Source organism: Mustela erminea, chromosome 1 (genome assembly GCF_009829155.1).
Source record: "Mustela erminea isolate mMusErm1 chromosome 1, mMusErm1.Pri, whole genome shotgun sequence".
NCBI classification, from domain to species: Eukaryota; Metazoa; Chordata; class Mammalia; order Carnivora; family Mustelidae; genus Mustela; species Mustela erminea.
Window position 1 is genome coordinate 26,102,309 of NC_045614.1, and position 20,614 is coordinate 26,122,922.

Genomic DNA, 20,614 nt, shown 5'->3' on the forward strand with positions numbered 1-20,614 from the left:
ACACAAATAGCACATGTTAGTAATAAAAAATACATAAAGAGTGAAAAAATAATAAAAATTACCCATGATTCTCCTGGGTGAACTTTTTTGGCTCAAACAATCAGATACAAGTCAGAAGTCATGATATGTCACCTGAATCCTACTACCCATACTAAGAGTCCAGTATAGCATGGTTGACTTACAACTTACTTATAGAATGGCAATTTTCCCTTTGGAGAGAGAGAGGGTGTGCACATGAGCAGAGGGGAGGGGCAGTGGGAGAGGGAGACAGAGAATTTGAAGCAGACTCCACACTCAGGATGGAGTCTGAAGTGAGGTTTGATCTCATGACCCAAGCCAAAATCAAGAGTGACATGCTTAACCAACTGAGCCACCCAGGCACCCCAAGGATGGCTATTTTAAAGGACTATATACTTATAATAACAAAATATAAAATTTGATAAGGTTTTGAAATAATCACATAACAAAAGTATTAATGGCCTACAAATTTTCCTCTCTACACCATCTGGAAGCATATAAGAAAATACATACCTCTCCTTTGCAACAACAATACCTAGTAACTGATCTTCAAGTCCTTCTGGAGTTATCATGAAATTGAGTAAAGACACCTTTGTAGCCAGTTCTGGCATATAGTGTGGATTTCTCAGTTTTGTGGTGATATAAAACTTGAAATCAAAGGAATATTCAATAATGACCTCACCAAGTCTGATGCAATCAATGCCACCTATATTTCAGAAAATAAATGCATGGTAAGTAAGCCAAAGTTGTATAGCCCCTCCCTCTGTTAAGGCTGTTCCTAGGTTACAAGTAAAGGGTCCTAAAGTAATTTAAAATAGAATAGAGATGTGACAAAGTCATAGAGGCAAGTAAGCAATTATACCTCAGGACTCATTCATTCTGGGATGGCATAAGACATTTTCTCTGGTTATGGAGACTTCCAAGTTAAGATACCTTTTTATCTTACCTCCTCTATGAATTCTCAATCATGATTCCAACATTATTTATATACGACTGAAACTCTTAAAAGTACTAGAATTTGTTATGGAAAAAGCCTGACTGTCCATCAACTGATGAATGGATAAAGATGTGGTATATACATACGATGGAATACTACTCAACCCTCAACCCTTACCATTCGCAATGATGTGAATGGAGCTAGAGTGTATTATGCTAAGCAAAACAAGTCAGTCAGAAAGACAAATAACATGTTTTCATTCATATATAGAACTTAAGAAACAAAACTGATGAACATAGGGGAAGGGGGAAAAAAGAGAGGGAAGCAAACCATAAGAGACTCTTGATTACAGAGAACAAACTGAGGGTCACTGGAAGGAAGGTGGGCCAAGGATGGGCTAAAGAGTGGCGAGTATTAAGGAGGATACTTGTAATGAACACTGGGGGTTATATATAAGTGATGGATCATTAAATTCTACTCCTGAACCCAATATTACACTATATGGTAATGAACTAGAATTTAAATAAAAACTAAAAGCTGAGCAAAGAAAAAAGAAGTACTAGAGTGTGGCACGATAAAATTTTTATAAGCAGAAGACTTAAGGTGGGCAATGTTTACTTAAAGTCAACGCTAGTCACATTAACCATTACTATTCATAATAACGGACTTTGTGACTCCATGGTCACAAGACAAAGAGATTTCAGGCTGGCCTCAACTTCTTTATGTTCTCTACTGAGTAACAGTCTAGATAACAGTGGTTAACACAATGAACAGAAGGCAAGATATTTATTTTAGATTATCTGACCAAAATTCTTTCCTGATACTTGTTCTAAATTTCTTTTCACATATAATAATGACACAGAAGTTCTGAGTTATTAATATTATACTTAAATTTATGTAGTGACTTTCTTGCCTCAAAGACCATTGAACCATCTTTCAGTTCTAGAAACTATTAATTAACTGGTACCTTGTTTAAAAGTTTGTCTAAGTAGTAAAGGCTCCAAAGAGGGGTCCAGTTCTTCGCCAACATTTTCTAATAGAAGTGGAGTTCCAAACTGAATACAGTTTTCCAATGTTCTCATATAGTCTGAATCGGATAGCTTAATAACACTAAGCTGATTTTCTCTTTCAGAGTTTTTGATCCACTTATTGGCTTGACCCTGTGGGTCAATCATTAAAGGCCTAGAATATAATAAGAGACATTCTGAGAGGAATACTTAGATGTTAATTTTTTTAATTATGTAATTTAAATAACAAACACCATCAATCTGTACAAAACAAAGTGTTTCACATACATTATCAGGATTAATCTTCACAAGAGTCCTTTGAGAGAAAAGTAAAAAGGAATTTTATTGTCATTCATTTATTCACTTTTAAGATTTTATTTATTTATTTGACACACACACAGAGAGAGAGAGAGAGAGAGAAAGAGAGTACAAGCAGGGGGAGCAGGAGGCAGTGGGAGAAGTAGGTTCCCCCTCAGCAGGGAGGCTGATGCAGGCTCCATCCCAGTACCCTGGATTCATGACCTGAACTGAAGGCAGATGCTTAACCAACTGAGCCACTCAGAGGCCCCAGTCACTTATTTTTGAAATGAGGAAATTCAGTCTAAGGGAGTACTTTGTCAAGGTTCCAAAACTAGTTCCATGTCAGAAGTATAATCTTGTTAACCTCTAAGCTGTGCTCTTTCCAATATAATGCCTGATCTTCATGGTAATTTTAATAAATGACATCTATTAATATAATATAAAAATAAAGTTATTTGTTTTTTTAGATTTATTTTTTATTTTCAGCATAACAGTATTCATTATTTTTGCACCACACCCAGTGCTCCATGCGATAAAATTTTAAAATAAGAGATCCACCAGCCTCTAATGGATTTCCTCAGGTTTGAGTAGAACCATAAACTAATTTCCAAATTTTGTCTGGTATATATTTGAGATCTATTTAATAAATTTTTCTATGTAATTATGGTAAAGGCTTTCTGTTCAAGAACAAATAATTCATGGTTGAAGATATCGAACATACGATCAGCTTTCCTCTTCCTCAGTGATGATACTAACTGCCTTAGGTTCCTGTTATATTCAGTACAGTGCATTAAATCATCTTTAAAAAATGTTAGTAAGTTGTTTTGGCTTTCTCAGACATTGTCTTTCTGTTTCAACTTCTAGGGATAAAATCCCATTTTCCTTTGTCCAAAAACAAAACACAAAACCTCTTTAAAATTTTTCCTTTCCTTTCCAATGACAAAACAATCAGCATTTTTCACAGAGCCAAAACAAATAACCCTAAAATTTGTTTGAAACCAATACCCCAAAGAGCCAAAGCAATCTTAAAAAAGGAAAACAAAGTGGGAGGCATCACAGTTCTGGACTTCGAGTTATATTATAGCTGTAGTAAGGAAGACAGTATAGCACTTGTACAAAAGCAGAAATATAGATCCATGGGACAGAATAGAAAACCTACAAATGAACCCACAGCTATATAGTCAACTAATCTTTGACAAAGCAGAAAAGAATGGAGAAAAGATGGTCTCTTCAACAAATGTTGTTGGGAAAACTGGACAGCAACATGGAAAAGAATGAAACTGGACTACTTTCTTACACATTACAAAAAATAAATTCAAAATGGAGGAAAGACCTAAACATGAGGCAGGAAACTATCCAAATCCTAGAGGAGAACAAAAGCAGTAACCTCTTTGACATCGGCTGTCACAACTTCTTACTAGATAGGTCTCCTAAAACAAGGGAAACAAAAGCAAAAATAAACTATTGGGACTTCATCAAGATAAAAAGCTTCTGTACAGTGAAGGAAACAATCAACAAAATTAAAAGGTAACCTTTAGAATGGGAGAAGATATTTGCAAATGACAGATCAGATAAAGGGCTAGTATCCAAAATATATAAAGACTTTATAAGGCTCAGTGCCTCCCAAAACATGGGTAGAAGACATGATTAGACATACCTGTCTTTGGAAAAAATGCTCAACATCACTTATCATCAGGGAAATACAAATCAAAATGATGATAAGATACCACCTCACACTAGTCAAAATGGCTAAATTTAACAACACAGGAAACAACAATTTTTGGTGAGGATGCAGAGAAAGAGGAATCCTCTTTTAACTGCTGGTGGGAATGCCAACTTGTGCAGTCATTGTGGAAAACAGTATGGAGGTTCCTCAAAAAGTTAAAAATAGAACTACCCTATATTCCAGCAGTTGCATTACTAGGTATTTGCCCAAAGGATACAAAAATAGCGGTTCGAAGGGATCCATGCACCCTGATGCTTATAGCAGCATTATCAAAGACAGCCAAATTATGGAAAGAGCCCAAATGTCCATCATCTATCTAATGAATGGATAAAAAAGATGAAATATTTATACACAATGGAATATTATTCAGCCATAAAAAAGAATGAAATCTTGCCATTTGCAATGACCTGGATAGTGCTGGAGAGTACTATGCTAAGGGAAATAAGTGAGTCAGAGAAATGGAGGGGAGGTAGGGGGGATGGGTTAAATAGGTGATGGAAATTAAGGAGTGCACTTGTGATAAACACCGGGTGATATATGGAAGTGATGAATCACTAAATTCTACACGAAACTAATATTATACTCTATATTAACTAACTGGAACTTAGATAAAAATTTGGAAAAGAAAAACAATTCAATTAGTAGCTGACTGGTTGCTTTCTTTCCCAGCTCAAATTGTACTGAAATCCTATTAAAAATACAAAAAAGTCCAGATACTAGTTAAAATTTACTTTTTTTTTTTTTTAAAGATTTCATTTATTTATTTGACTGAGAGAGATCACAGCAGACAGAGAGGCAGGCAGAGAGAGAGCGAGAGGGAAGCAGTCTCCCCGCTGAGCAGAGAGCCCGATGCAGGACTCAATCCCAGGACCCCAAGATCACGACCCAAGCCGAAGGCAGCAGCCTAACCCACTGAGCCACCCATGTGCCCCAAAATTTACTTTTGCTATCACAGCAAACAGTGGGAAAGTGTTCTGGAAATGAGAAAGTTACTTTGCATATAGCTGCTTAAAAACTGACTAGATGAGATGCTTTTAGTACCTTACAAGGCCCTGTTTAAATCTACTGATTTCTTCCTTATATATCCTTGTTACAGGAAAAATATAGTATTGTTGATACCCTTGCAAAGAGTAGCAATTTTTGTAAATTAACATTTAATGCTAATCAATATTCTTAGTAATGCATAAATTAATGTTCTGGATAATACAATGTTTAGAGATTATTGTTTATTCTAAAAGACATTCAATTTCCTATGTGAATATTAACTATATAAATGGAAAATTGAATATTAAATATATAAATGAATGTTAAATATATATGGATATTAAATATATATTAAATATATAAATGGAAATATGTGAATATTAAATATATAAATGGAAAATCGAATTGCATCCAGAGAGATGAGGCCCTGCCATAGTGTTTGTATTTCAAGCATAGTATAACAGTAAAGCTAGCCTACATTTGAGATCCGTAGGCAGTCTGAATTAGAAAGCATTACCCACCCATGCTTCTGGCAGAGGAAGTAATTTGGGAGAAAATGTTGCTGTTAAGTAGCCAGAATGGTGTGTTAATAAAGCAGCAAAGTATTTTCATTGTGGTTAAAAAGTAAGGAGAGTCAGATTTTGAGATATAGACACTAAAATGAGTAATTTGAAGATGATAATTATTTTTAAAAACTAACATTTATTGAACACTTATTGTGTATTAGGCACTTCCTTACAACATTTCTATAATGTAGGAGTTGTTATCATCCCCATTTACAGGTGAGGCACCTAAGGCATTGAGAGGTCAAATAAGTTACCCAAATCTCAAGATAGAAAGTGATAGGGGAAAATTTGAATTCAAATATCCTGACACTAGAGTCTGCACTGCTTCAATCACTGTACCATATTATAAACAAACTTCTAGAAATCATGAACAAGCACAATAAGGATTCATTATGAACTATGGTTCTAGCAGCATGACTGGTTAAATAACAAAAAAATCCTACCACCTAGTACTGGTAGAGAAAATGTAACATTTTAAAAATACATGGGTGGCAGACATTCATAATACATAAATACATTAAATATAAGTATAGAAAAACACAGGTGCCAGAAACACAGGCAAAATTGAATTCCAGAACAGGAAGTATGGGGGCTGAAATGACACTAGCCTTGGGGAGACTGTCAGTTCTAATAACCTAGGGGGCTCCTTGAGTCTGTATGCAGCAGGAAGCTAGAACTGAGACCCTTGCATTAAGCTAATACCCATAAAAGGCTTGGTGAAACCACAGATAGAAAAAACCCAACTCAATTCATAAGGAGACAGGAAGGAAGTTTTTTTTATTCCTGTCTTACATCCAGCTGAGAAAAAAATCTCCTGAGAATATGTAGCCATAGATTTATAGTTCATGCAGTTTTAGGGTACAAGTTTACAGTATGTGAGCCAATAAACTCCAAGCTGAGAAATTAACATGTATTGGACCAGTAATACTCTCAGGAATCTTGGACAAAGTAAGGACAAAGCAGAATTGCAGCTTGGGCTGGAGAAATGAAAAACTCAACCCCTACAGATTTTGGGGGTAGGGGTGAGAAAATCTCTTTGGCTAAAAACATAATACCTTTACCAACATTTGCCTAGTAGAAATCTCTTACTCCAGGATATAGCTCAACTCATGATAAGACTGACTCAAGCACCAAAGGCATGGCTGAAGAAGAGACATGCCCATTTCCAGTGGCTAATACCATTTAGCTCAGTCCCCATTGTTAGACCCATGATATCTGGCATTCAAGCAAATACTATGAGATATTTAAATAAGCAAGGGGAAAAAATGCCTAAACATTCTCAGGAGACAAAGAAATTAACAGAAATAGAATCCTAGATAACACAAATGTTAGAACAAGATGGCGGAAAGTAGGAGACTGGGATATCATCAGGTCCCAGGAGTTCAGCTAGATAGTTATCAAACCATTCTGAACACCTACCAACTCAATAGGAGATAAAAGAGAAGAAGAGCAGCAATTCTAGGAACAGAAAATCGACCACTCTCCAGAAGGTAGGACATGTGGAGAAGTGAATCTGAAGCGATGGGAAGATAGACTATGGAGGGAGGAGGGGCCAGCTCCTGGCAAGTGAAAGAGCAACAGAATACCAAATTGGAACTTTTAGAAATCTGCTCCACTGAGGGACATAGCTCCAGAGACTAAATGGGGGTGGAGCCCTCATGGGAACAGTGTGGTCTTAGGACCTGCGGGGTCACAGAAAGACCAGGGGTGTCTGAGTGTCACAGAGCAGCCCAGGTATCAGAGCAGAGAAGCCGGCTGCAGGGACTGAGCCAAGGAGTGGGCTCTCAGTTCAGGGTTACCTTAAACCATGATCTGAGGCACAGTCAGGCCAGTGTTCTTTGAGATGGTACCCCACAAGCAGTAGATCTGGGGAGACATCCTCCTTTATCCTCTGGGAGAAATGGTGCAGGAGCACACTGCAGGAGACTGCTCTGTTTGGAGACTCCAAATAGGCCCATGCACCAGAGATAGAAACACCTGGTGACAAGCTGGGTGAGCACGAAGTACGGCCAGAGACCAGGGGGACGGGAGTGACTGGCTGCTTTTCTCTGAGGGCACACTGAGGAGTGGGGCCCTGAGCTCTTGGGTCCTCTGGGGCCGGAGATTGGGAGGCCACCATTTTCATTCCCATCCTCCAAAGCTATACAGAAAGCATTCAGGGAACAAAAGCTCCTGAGAGCAAACTCAAGCAGATTACTTAACCTGGCTCCTGGCAAGGGCGGTGCAATTCCGTCCCCGGCAAAGACATTTGAGAATCACTGCAACAGGCCCCTCCCGCAGAAGATCAGCAAGAATATGCACCCAAGACCAAGTTCACTGATCAATGAGAACTGCAGAACTCCAGAGCTAGGGAAAAGCTTCATAGAATTCATGGCTTTTTCCCATGATCCATTAGTCTTTCAAAGTTAAATTTAAAAAAATTTTTTTTTCTTATTCTATTTTTAAAAATTTTCCCTCTTTCCTATCTAACATTTTTTTTTTAAAGATTTTATTTATTTATTTGACAGAGAGAAATCACAAGTAGATGGAGAGGCAGGCAGAGAGAGAGAGAGAGGGAAGCAGGCTCCCTGCTGAGCAGAGAGCCCGATGCGGGACTCGATCCCAGGACCCTGAGATCATGACCTGAGCCGAAGGCAGCGGCTTAACCCACTGAGCCACCCAGGCACCCCCCTATCTAACATTTTTAAACTATTTTATCAATACCTTTTAAAAAATCTTTAAAAATTTTCATTGTTATAGTCATATTTTATCCCTTCATTGAATTTAACCTTATTTCTTGTATACATATAGGGGTTTTTTTCTTTAAAATTTTGGGATACAATTTCTTCTAATAGATAAAAATATACCCTAAATCTAGCACATAGCTTTGTTCTAGTCTCCAACCCAACCACCTTCTTTCCTTTTCTTTTTTCAACCAACTTCTTATCATATCAATTCCTTTCTTAGAATCTTCTAAAATTTTCATCTTTATAGTCATATCCCATCCTTTCATCATGTTTACCCTTATATATATATATGTTTTATATATATGTTTTTTCATATATATATATATATATATATATATATATATATATATGTTTGTATATATATGTTTTTTCTTTCTTTAAAATTTTGGTAGGTAGTTTCTTCTAACAGACCAAAATACAACCAAAATGAATCAAGTGTGTGGCTCTGCTCTATTCGCCAGTCTAAAATATATCTATATCTATATCCATATCTATATTGTTTTTCTTCCCTTCCATTCCCCTCACCCCCAGTTTCAGGTATCTTCTGATTTGGATAGTGTATATTATTCTGGGGTTGTTTTTACCCTTTTAGTATTTTGTTCTCTCAATCATCTATTCTTTTGTGGATAAAATGATAAGGAGGAAAACCTCACCAGTAAAAAAAGGACAAGAGGCACAACCAATGGCTAGGGACCTAATCAATATGGACATTAGTTATCTGTGAGAACTAGAGTTCAGAATCATGATTATCAAGGTGCTAGCTGGGCTCAAAAAAAAGCATGGAAGATATTAGAGAAACACTTTCTGGAGAAATAAAAGAACTAAAATCTAACCAAGTTAAAATAAAAAAAGCTATTAATGAGGTGCAATAAAAAATGGAGGCTCTAACTGCTAGGATAAATGAGGCAAAAGAGAGAATTAGTGACATAGAAGACCAAATGATAGAGAATAAAGAAGCTAAGCAAAAGAGAGACAAACTACTACTGGACCACAAGGAGAGAATTTGAACCACATTGAGATACCACCTTACACCAGTTAGAATGGCAAAAATTAGCAAGACAGGAAACAACATGTGTTGGAGAGGATGTGGAGAATTTGAGAGATAAGTAATAACATAAGACAAAACAGTATTAGAATAAACTGGGATTCCAGAACAAGAAAGAAAGAGAGGGGTAGAAGGTATACTGCAGCAAATTACAGCAGAGAATTTCCCTAATTTGGCAAAGGGAACAAGCATCAAAATCCGGAAGGCACAGAGAAACCCCCTCAAAAGCAATAAAAATCATCTAATAGTAAAATTTACAAGTCTCAGTGACAAAGAGAAAATTCTGAAAGCAGTTTGGGACAAGAGTTCTGTAACATACAACGGTAGAAATATTATATTGGCAACCTATCCACTCACACCTGGCAACCCAGAAAGGACTGGCATGATATATTCAGAGCACTAAGTGAGAAAAATATGCAGTCAAGAATACTCTATCCAGCTAGGCTGTCATTAGAAATAGAAAAAGAGATAAAAAGCCTCCAGGACAAACAAAAATGAAAAGAATTTGTGAACATCAAACCAGTTCTACAGGAAATATTGAAAGAGGTCCTCTAAGCAAAGAGAGAGCCTAAAAGTAACAGACCAGAAAGGAACAGAGACAATGTAAATTAACAGTCACCTTACAGGCAATACAGTGGCACTAAATTCATATCTTTCAATAGTTACCCTGAATGTAAATGGGCCAAATGCCCCAATCAAAAGATACAGTGTATCAGAATGGATTTAAAAGAAAAAAAAACAAACAAACAAGACCCACTTATGTGCAGTCTACAAGAAACTCATTTTAGATCCAAAGACACCTCCAGATTTAAAGTGAGGGGTAGAAAACAATTTACCATGCTAACGGACATAAAAAGAAAACTGGGGTGGCAATCCTTATATCAGATAAATTAGATTTTAAGCCAAAGACTATAATAAGAGATGAGGAAGGACACTATATCATACTTAAAGGGTCTGTCCAAGAAGAAGATCTAACAATTTAAAATATCTATGCCCCTAACATGGAGCAGCCAATTATATAAACCAATTAATAACAAAACCAAAAAAACACATCAACAGTAACACAGTAATAGCAGGGGACTTTAAGACTACCTCACTGAAATGGACAGATCATCTAAGCAGAAGATCAACAAGGAAATAAAGGCTTTAAATGACACACCAGACCAGATGGACATCACAGATATATTTAGAACATTCCATCCCAAAACAACAGAATACAACACCTTCTTCTCTAGTGCACATGGAACATTCTCCAGAATAGATCAATCCCTGGGTCACAAATCAGGTCTCAACTGGTACCAAAAGATTAGATCTTATTTTAAGACCACAATGCTTTGAAACTGAAACTCAATCACAAGAGGAAAGTTGGAAAGAATTCAAATATATGGAGGCTAAAGAGCATCCTACTAAAGAATGAATAGGTCAACCAGGAAGTTAAAGAAGAATTTTTAAAATTCATGGAAACAAATGAAAATGAAAACACAACTGTTCAAAATGTTTGGGATATAGCAAAGGCAGTCCTGATAAGAAACAAGAAAGGTCTCAAGTACACAACCTAACCCTACACCTAAAGGAGCTGGAGAAAGAACAGCAAAGAAAGCCTAAACCCATCAGGAGAAGAGAAATCATAAAGATCAGAGCAGAAATCAATGAAATAGAAACCAAAAGAACAGTAGAATAAATCAATGAAACTAGGAGCTGGTTCTTTGAAAGAATTAGTAAGATTGGTAATTAGTAAGATCACCTGGCCAGACTTATCACAAAGAAAAGAGAAAGCACCCAAATTAATAAAATAATTAATGAAAGAGGAGAGATCACAAACAACACCTAAGAAATACAAACAATTATACTAACATATTATGAGCAACTATATACCAGCAAATTTGACAATCTGGAAGAAATGGCGATATTCTTAGAGACATATAAACTACCAAAACTGAACCAGAAGAAATAGAAAACCTGAACAGACCCATAACCAGTAAGGAGACTGAAGCAGTCATCAAAAATCTCCCAACAAATAAGAACCCAGGGCCAGATGGCTTTCCAAGGGAATTTGATCAAAACTCTTCACAGTGTAGGGATTAAGGGTACATACCTCAATATCATCATAGCCAACTATGAAAAACCCACAGCAAATATCATTATCAAAGGGCAAAAACTGAGAGATTTTCCACTAAGGTCAGAACATGGCAGGGATGTCCACTATCACCACTGCGATTCAACATAGTACTAGAAGTCCTAGCCTCAGCAACCAGATAACAAAAAGAAATAAAAGGCATCTGAGTCAGCAAAGAAGTCAAACTCTCATTCTTTGGAGATGAGATCCTACTTTATGTGGAAAACCCAAAAGACTCCCACTCCAAAGCTGCTAGAACTCACATAGGAATTCCATAAAGTGTCAGGATATAAAATCAATGCACAGATATCAGTTGCATTTCTATACATAAACAGCAAGACAGAAGTAAGAAATTAAGAAGTTGATACCATTTACAATTGCACCCAAAACCATAAGATACCTAGGAATAAACCTAACCAAAGAGGCAAAGAATTTGTACTCAGATAACTATAAAGTACTTATGAAAGAAATTGAGGCAGACACAAAGAAATGGAAATATATTCCATGTTTATGGATTGGAAGAACAAATATTGTGAAAATGTCTATGCTATCTAAAGAAATCTACATATTTAACACAATCTCTATCAAAATACCATCAACTTTTTCAAAGAAATAGAACGAATAATCCTAAAATTTATATGGAACTAGAAAAGACCCTGAATATCCAGAGGAATGTTAAAAAAGCAAGCCAAAATTTGTGCCATCACAATTCCAGACTTAAAGCTCTTTTACAAAGCTGTACTCATCAAGACAGTATAGTACTGGCCCCAAAACACACATTCATCAATAGAACAGAGAGCCCAGAAATGGACCCTCAACTCCATGGTCAATTAATAATCGACAAAGCAGGGAAGAATGCCCAATGGAAAAAAGATAGTCTCTTCAACAAATGGTGTTGGGAAAATTGGACAGCCACATGCAGAAGAATGAAACTGGACCATTTCCTTGCACCATACACAAAAATAGTCTCAAAACGGATGAAAGACCTCAGTGTGAGACAGGAGTCCATCAATATCCTTGAGGAGAACACAGGCAGCAACCTCTTTGACCTCGGCCACCCCAACTTCTTCCTAGGAACATCGCCAAAGGCAAGAGAAGTAAGGGCAAAAATGAACTATTGGGACTTCATCAAGATCAAAAGCTTTTGCACAGTAAAGGAACAGTCAACAAAACCAAAAGACAACCAACAGAATGGGAGAAGATATTCTCAAATGATATATCAGATAAAGGGCTAGTATCCAAAATCTATAAAGAACTTATCAAACTCAACATCCAAAGAACACATAATCCAGTCAAGAAATGGGCAGAAGACATGAACAGACATTTCAGCAAAGAAGACATCCAGATGGCCAACAAACACATGAAAGAAACACTAAAGGGCCAAAGGTAATATTATAATTCCATGAGGAAAGGATGAATACCTCAATAAACAGTGACACAGTGCTGGGGTACATGGCTACCATTATAAAAAAAAGTAAAGTAAAATTAGATTCTTACTTTTTATCATACCCAGAGATACAAAAAAGAAGCAAGCACGAGAGTCCTAATTTCAAAAAGTACATTGTTTTCCAAGCTTATGACTCTAAGAACTATATCTTGACCTCCAATACCCATGTTTGTTACTATAATGGCTTGGCACCAAGCCGTAGGTAATTAAACCTAAGGTGGATATTTGTCCCAAGCTAAGCCAATCAGTTTTTTTCTGTCACAGGAACTTGAAGTTTGACTTGATGGTCCTGGTTAATCTATACTTTTCAACTGATGTGTTTTGTGAACTTAGGAACTGAGGCTTCCATAGTGAACAGCCATATGCACAGGGGAACAGAGATAGACCTTAACATTAGAGATAAACTAATGAAGCAGTTGTGTAGAGAATAACACAGAAGATTGTTCCTACACCCCAAAGGACAGAAAACAGACCAATTTTCACCTTCCATAGGCCTTGTGGCCCAAACTTTCTCTGAGGTACACTTATGATAGTCTAAGGTACACTTAAGACAGAATAACCAAGAGTGAACATTAGGTATATTACTGGGTTTTTCTGTCAGGAGTTACAGACAGGAGACTAAACCTCTGTGGCCACTTATATTGGTGTTAACAAGGATGACAGCCATAGATGACTAGACTGGGCTCAAGTGGCAAGAACTGAAATTTGAACTATAAGGACAGAGAGTAATCCTTTAAAAGTCAACCATGGCCTGTGGACCAGCTGGTCTACAAATAACAGGTGGAAAGGGTGACTCTATTGGAATATTACTTTATTAGGAGAGCCTTTCTGCCAGAAATTGACAGATTGTTGTCCTCAATTTACATATGACCCTGAAACCTCTGGTTTCCTCAAATTTTAATTAGGATACATATAGACCAACAGCATTTTCTGAACTGCAATTTAAAAAATCCGAATAGGGGCGCCTGGGTGGCTCAGTGGTTTAAGCCGCTGCCTTCGGCTCAGGTCATGATCTCAGGGTCCTGGGATCGGGTCCCGCATCGGGCTCTCTGCTCGGCAGAGAGCCTGCTTCCCTCTCTCTCTCTCTGCCTGTCTCTCCATCTACTTGTGATTTCTCTCTGTCAAATAAATAAATAAAATCTTAAAAAAAAAAAATCCGAATAGCCACCAATGCATTGAAAGGAGTTCTAAAACAGAATTCTAAAAACTTGGAGTATAATATTGTTACGTAGAACTTTCCCTGCCCTACCATAGAACATATTTTTTTGAATAGCTGAATATATTTTCTCAGATTATGATAAATTTATTATCTGAAGTCTCAATCTAAGGATGTTCACACTCAAGCAAAATTTGAGAGGATAAACACTCAAAATATGATCATACACATCCTCATTTTATTAAAACAATATTGTAAATATAAAGGAAGCTTAGACGTCTTGAAGTAAGGTTTTCAAAGAATATAAACAAAAAATAACTCAGACTCTCAAAATGTAAGATTTCTTTATATGCATTTCATATTTCACAAGACGACTAAAATTTCCATTACAGTTTTAAAGGTAATGAATGTAATATCCTATTCCATGCACTTCACACAGTAATTAAAAACAAGGATTTGGAAGTTAAATGGCCTAGATTAAAATTCTGAGTCCACCATTTTAGCTCAGTTATCTACTAAATTTCAAATTGTTAAATCACTCCAGGCCTCAATTTCCTCATCTATAAAATGGAATAAAAGTAATGTCTAACTCAGGAATTTTTGAGACTATAAAGCACTTACAGAAGTACCTCATGAATGTAAAAGCTCAATGGTATTAATACATACAAGATATAGTCCCATGAAAAGACTTAAAATTAAATGACAACATGGATAATCATTTACAGTAATAAGAGTAATTGTTGAAGTTTTTCAAAGTGATATAAATAAAAGGATAATAAAACCATTTGTGAAGTTCATATAGTTATCACACTATCAATGATAGCAATTAAAAAAGATATCTGTGAAATTGCATAAATGACCAAGTTATAGTATCTTTAAAACATGTAGAAATACCTAGTTAAAACACATAAGGTAAATAGCCAAAACCTGGAAAGAGCCCAGGTGTCCATCAATAAGAGAATGCATGGTGATATAGCCATTCAATGGAATATTACTCAGCAACAAAAAATAGGAACTTTGTGCTTTGTGGAAGAAGCCTTACTCCAAAGAGTATATATAGTATGATTCTGTTTATATGAAGTTCTAGAATAGGTAAAATTAACCTGTGATGGAAAATAATCAGAGTAATAATTTCCTACTGTGGGGTAAGAGTAAGGATTTACTGGGAAGGGACATAAGAAAACCTCCTGGATGTTAATAATGTTCTGTATCTGTACCAAGTCTACACTTTTGTTGGAATTCATGAGTGGTATAGTTAACTCTTGTGTATTTCATTATACATAAATTCTACATCAAAAGAAAAACAAACAAAAACAACTGAAGTTAATGATATGCATGCTGAAGCATTTGGGGAAAAGTATAACTACATTTGCAACTTATGTTGCAGTGTATGAAAAGGATGAGTTGATGGATGGATAGAGGGATGGATAAGTATGTGATAAAGCAGAAGAAAAATGTTAACTGCAGAAGCTAGGAGGTGGTAGGTGTGTGGGTGCTTACTCTAAAATCCTATCAACTTTTCTCTACATTTAAATACTTTCAGATAAAATAATTGAAAAATACTTTCTATTCCTTACCAACGCCTGGAGTTATTAACAATCACTCCATTATCTATGGAGAAAGTATCTGTTGGCAATCCGGCAATATTCCAAGCTCTAATTTTTACTGGATCACCCAGAGTCTTACTCAATGAGAACTCCTCTGAACATGGAATTTTTTTCTCCTGTAAGAAATAAATATCTAATGTTTTATTTCATTTTGTTGGTTGAAATATTTTTAAATTATTGATTTGTCATCAGATATTATTTAACTCTAAAAAAGTAGAAAAAACTGAATTAAAAGTTGGACTATGAAAGTATTTTACTGATCAAGCAAGAAGAAAAAACAAGACCCCATACTTTCAGTGATTTCTTCTCTTCATCATCCTTATTACCATTTTTCCTCCATAATATCCCAAAACATACTTTGAATGTTCCAAAGGAAACTTATAAAATATAAATCCTTACCCTGCACAACTTGCTCCAGTTTTCTGTACATCTTTGTCGAAAGCCAGAAGTGAACGCACCAAGATAGGCTATTACTCCCGCTGATACTAAGACATCACCAGTCAAATTTTCATATATTATCTGAAGGTCATCTGCAGCCTGAGACCATCTGTGAGATCAACCAAAGGCAAAAGGGCCTCACCACAGAGAATGACAGAAGACAGTAATAGAAAGGGTAAGGGACTTCTAGTCCAAATTCTATAACAAAAAGCCATGAAATGTTGGACTCCTATCTATAAAAGAAGTGCTATAATATATCTATGCTATATGAATGACAATCCACCTTTCGTTATTAGATTATTAGACATTTCTTGCAAAACTTGACCCTCCGGAACAAGCAAGGAAAAAAAAAAACAAAAACATGCCAGCATTTTGTCTAATGATTTTCTTCAGGATGATTTATTTGGCTTAGTGGCCCTGCTATTTGCTTCAGTATTTATTGTTAGTCTGTATGACATAAAAACACTTGCAATTCATTACTAATTCATTACTAAAAATTCCATTTAAGTTGTATAAAAGCTGGCATACTGGTGCTAAGGTTAGTATTCTTTCCATTTCATAAAGTCTTTACAATTAAAAAAATGCATTTCAAAATCACCTAATCTGCACTACAAAGTACTGTCAAAGGCCTATTACCATTTCATGCTATTCACCCAACACATATAATTAATAAATGAGATAGCTGGTTGGCTAATACCAATAGATTAGGATAAAGCTAACTGTTTTACTCAGATCAGTCCAGTTATATCTTCTTTGAAATAAATTTTAAGACAGTGAGTCATATATCCACTACTCTGCCTGCCCTCAACCCCGGGCAAACATTTTATTATGAAAAAATTTGAAAACACATAAAGTTGGAAAGAAATATACAATGATCCCCAACACACTCACTATGTAGATTTAAAATTATCATCTGTCTTATAAAAAATTTGGAAACAAGTGGCAAACACCATCCTTGACATTGATATTCTGTTGGGAGAAGCCTGGTCAGGTGCCTTGTTGAATGCCCTCATTCTAAACCAGACACTTAAAAATCAATAATAAACACTCAAAGACAGTAAGATATTCAACCCATAAATGTTGTTAAAATAAGTAGAAATCTGACCTTGATTTTTCTCCTCCCAGTCCTCCAATTAGTTTTGAGGCTCTTTCAAGTTTCTTAGCACAGAGTTCCACCTGGTCTTCTAAACGAGCCTTTTCCTCAGTTTTCTCAAAAAATGTTGTTTGTAAATTTTCCAAATGATGTTCTACTTCTGCTAATTCTGCTCTCTTCTGATTCAAAAGCTCCATTATCTCAGCTAAGGACTTCTGAGCTTCTGTTAAGCGGGCTTTCTTAGGAGCTACAACCTGTTTGGGAACAATATATGCAGCTAGGATGTGTACTTTCTAAAACGGACACCTATATAATCCTTTATAGACATGATGAGTTAAAAGTTATTATTATTATTTTTTAAAGATTTTATTTATTTATTTGACAGATAGAGATCACAAGTAGGCAGAGAGGCAGGCAGAGAGAGAGAGGAAACAGGCTCCCTGCTGAGCAGAGAGCCCCATGTGGGGCTCGATCCCAGGGCCCTGGGATCATGACCCGAGCCGAAGGCAGAGGCTTTAACCCGCTGAGCCACCCAGGAACCCCTAAAAGTTATTATTATAAATATATTTGCTACTTATAATAAATTATGCTAAATAAATATTTTGCCTTAAATCTTACATTTTTTTTTTACCTAAGTAAAGTACAATATATTTATATGTCATATAAAATATATAAAACATTCTGGACTAGCAAATGATCATCTGTAAAAGTAACAAAATATTTAATATGTAGCAAAAACAGTACAAGATACAGCAAAATGTCTCAAAAATAATGGGAAGTTGCCATTCAACTGTTGCCAAAAACAGAGGGGGGGAAAAACATAGCATAAATATAGGACTATGCTCTGTGTGTGTGTGTGTGTGTGTGTGTATGTGTGTGTGGCATTTTCAAGTCTGCAGTCTTCTTGCTGGTTGTGAGGCATACATTGCCTTGGGGGGATTAAGACTACGTTGATAGAATTACAAGGAGAAAGAAAGCCTTGATGTTGCTTCACTACCAAAACCGAATTTTCCTTGGGGCGCCTGGGTGGCTCAGTGGTTTAAGCCTCTGCCTTCAGCTCAGGTCATGATCTCGGGATCCTGGGATCAAGTCCTACGTCGGGCTCTCTGCTCAGAGGGGAGCCTGCTTCCTTCTCTCTCTCTCTGCTTGCCTCTCTGCCTACTTGTGATCTCTCTCTCTGTCAAATAAATACTAAAAAAAAAAAAAAAAAAAAAAACCGAATTTTCCTCAACAAATCTTGAAAAGCTGCACTTTGTTGAGAGAAAGGAGATTTTCTAAAGTTCTTATATTATTATGTTCATTAATATATCAAGATAGGGGTTTAGTCAACTTGATCAGGGAGTGTATTTTAAACCATTGGTAGAAAGAATTTAGAAGATGACCAAAGAGAATAGACACCAGTCTGAAAGAAGGAAGATCTAAATCTGGTTCATTGCCATGAATGAAGCTGAAGGCAGAGAGGGAAGGAGCAGGGAGGGATCAGACACAAATGTCCTGTTTTCTCTCCTCAGGGCTGAAATCCTGAAGGGGGAATGTGTTAAATAAAGAGAGAACAGGAAGCTCCACTTTCTACTTTTGACTTCAGAGGAGACCTTACTGACTATCTCCCTTCAACCCTTCCGTAGCAACGTGGGGCAGCTGCATCAGAATTAAAATGGCAGTGTGGAGGTGTAGAGTGGGAAGTCAGGAAAGATTCTGAATGCCTTGGCTTCTCTGCTTCATGCCTTGTGAGACATGTGGACATGAGTTAGGTTGAAAGCTCCAAAACCTGCGATGGGGAAGGGACAAGATGTTCAATGGAAGAATATCCCAGATAAAATTAATTTTATTTCTTTGACAAGTCTATTCCCCTGAAAATAACAATCAAAATCCCGACCTCTCTACAGGCATATGTACCTTACTAGGAATATCTTTCCAATTGTGACAGCCTTATCATTTACTCTGAGATTCTTTTTTTTTTTTTAGATTTTTATTTATTCATTTGAGAGAGAGAGAGAGAGAGCACAAGCAGGCAAGCAGGTGGAAGAGCAGAGGAAGAGGGAGAAGCAGACTCCCCACAGAGCAGGGAGCCTGATGCAGGGCTCCATCCCAGGACCCTAGGATCATCACCTGAGCCAAAGGCAGATGCTTAATGGACTGAGCCACCCAGATGCCCCTTCTGAGATTATTCTAAACACATGTTACCATGTATTTTTATCTGCCTTTTTATTTATATTTCCTGCTTCCCTCAGTGGGATTCTGCAAGCTACAGAGGGCAAGGCCAGTGTTTCCGTGGCCCTTTTCTAGCCAAATTTACAAAATGATTTTAACCATTCTCCATAAAATATTCCTTACCTATGCATGCTGTTGCTTCAGGGCAACAGTCTATGCTCTGTCTCTTAACTCTACTGGGTCTTTTAACTTCTGATCCTTTGACTTAATTTTTTAATCTGCCACTTTATCCTTGAAGTTTTGGCTTTTGCCCCACGTCTCTACAGGGGTAGGTCAGTCTGGCCCATTCATCCCTGAGCACTACCACTCACTACCACTAGCCAAGACTAGGTTATATCACACACACGTGTTCTCTTCATCTACTAGGTGCTACAGCAAGATAAATCCCTTCTGATATCAGTTTGAGAAACTGCTTAACTAGTCAATATATGCACAGATTTTAATTTCTGGGAATATTTCAGTAGAAAATGAATGTGTTGATCCTCAAGATACCTTTGCAACTCTGTCATACACTTCCATGGCCATGATCCACTTGCACAGACCCTCAGCTGCAGAAGAAGCTTTAGCAATCTTAGAAGCATCAAATTCAGGGTTTGTAAGGTATTCACCACGTATCTTCTGCATAATAGTCACCTATATAACAAACATTTCCATCTTAAAATTTCAACATATACATCATACAGTCGTAAGATGAAAAAATAATCATGTATAGTAAAAAAAAATCATGCACATAGTATAAAAAAGACAAGTTGTCTTTAAAAACCAATCAATACTTTGAGAAAATTTTAAAATAAGCATAGTTTAAACAGAAACACAAGTCATACTTGTGGGCAGAATACACAAGATTACAGACATTGAAGCAAGATGTTTCTGCCCTTACTCCCCAAAAAAAGACTACTGGAGTTTGGGAAAATATGAGGAAATGAGAAAAAACAAACAATCAATAAATGCAAGTTTGGATGGAAAAGTGCACTCTACATTTTTAATCTCACATACATTTGTGCTTCAGGTTTATGAAACTACCATAAGAGAACTGTTTCAAGTTAATAATACACTAAAATAATAATTCATTAAATGATTTTCAATGGTATGAAGGAGTGGTTTTATGTATTATGAGAATTCATAATATAGTCAATAATATTCCTGCATTATTTAAATCTTAAAACTGAGCTATCCTACATTTTACAAAATATTGCTTAATGTTAAAGATCTTATACACCTTGGCAAAGTTATATGT

General features: G+C 36.4%; 1 protein-coding gene across 8 annotated transcripts in view; it reads right to left on the reverse strand.

Annotated features, from left to right (window-relative positions):
• DNAH12 (dynein axonemal heavy chain 12) overlaps nucleotides 1-20,614 on the reverse strand; it is a 230,699-nt gene that overhangs the window by 51,539 nt on the left and 158,546 nt on the right. For all 8 annotated transcript variants that reach the window (XM_032323076.1, XM_032323075.1, XM_032323060.1 and 5 more), the window contains 6 exons: nucleotides 19,870-20,010; nucleotides 17,179-17,420; nucleotides 16,035-16,182; nucleotides 15,606-15,751; nucleotides 1,923-2,137; nucleotides 532-724 (listed from right to left, as the gene is read on the reverse strand). In XM_032323076.1, the coding sequence (XP_032178967.1) occupies nucleotides 532-724; nucleotides 1,923-2,137; nucleotides 15,606-15,751; nucleotides 16,035-16,182; nucleotides 17,179-17,420; nucleotides 19,870-20,010 (1,085 nt within the window). The remainder of the gene's footprint in view (nucleotides 1-531; nucleotides 725-1,922; nucleotides 2,138-15,605; nucleotides 15,752-16,034; nucleotides 16,183-17,178; nucleotides 17,421-19,869; nucleotides 20,011-20,614) is intronic.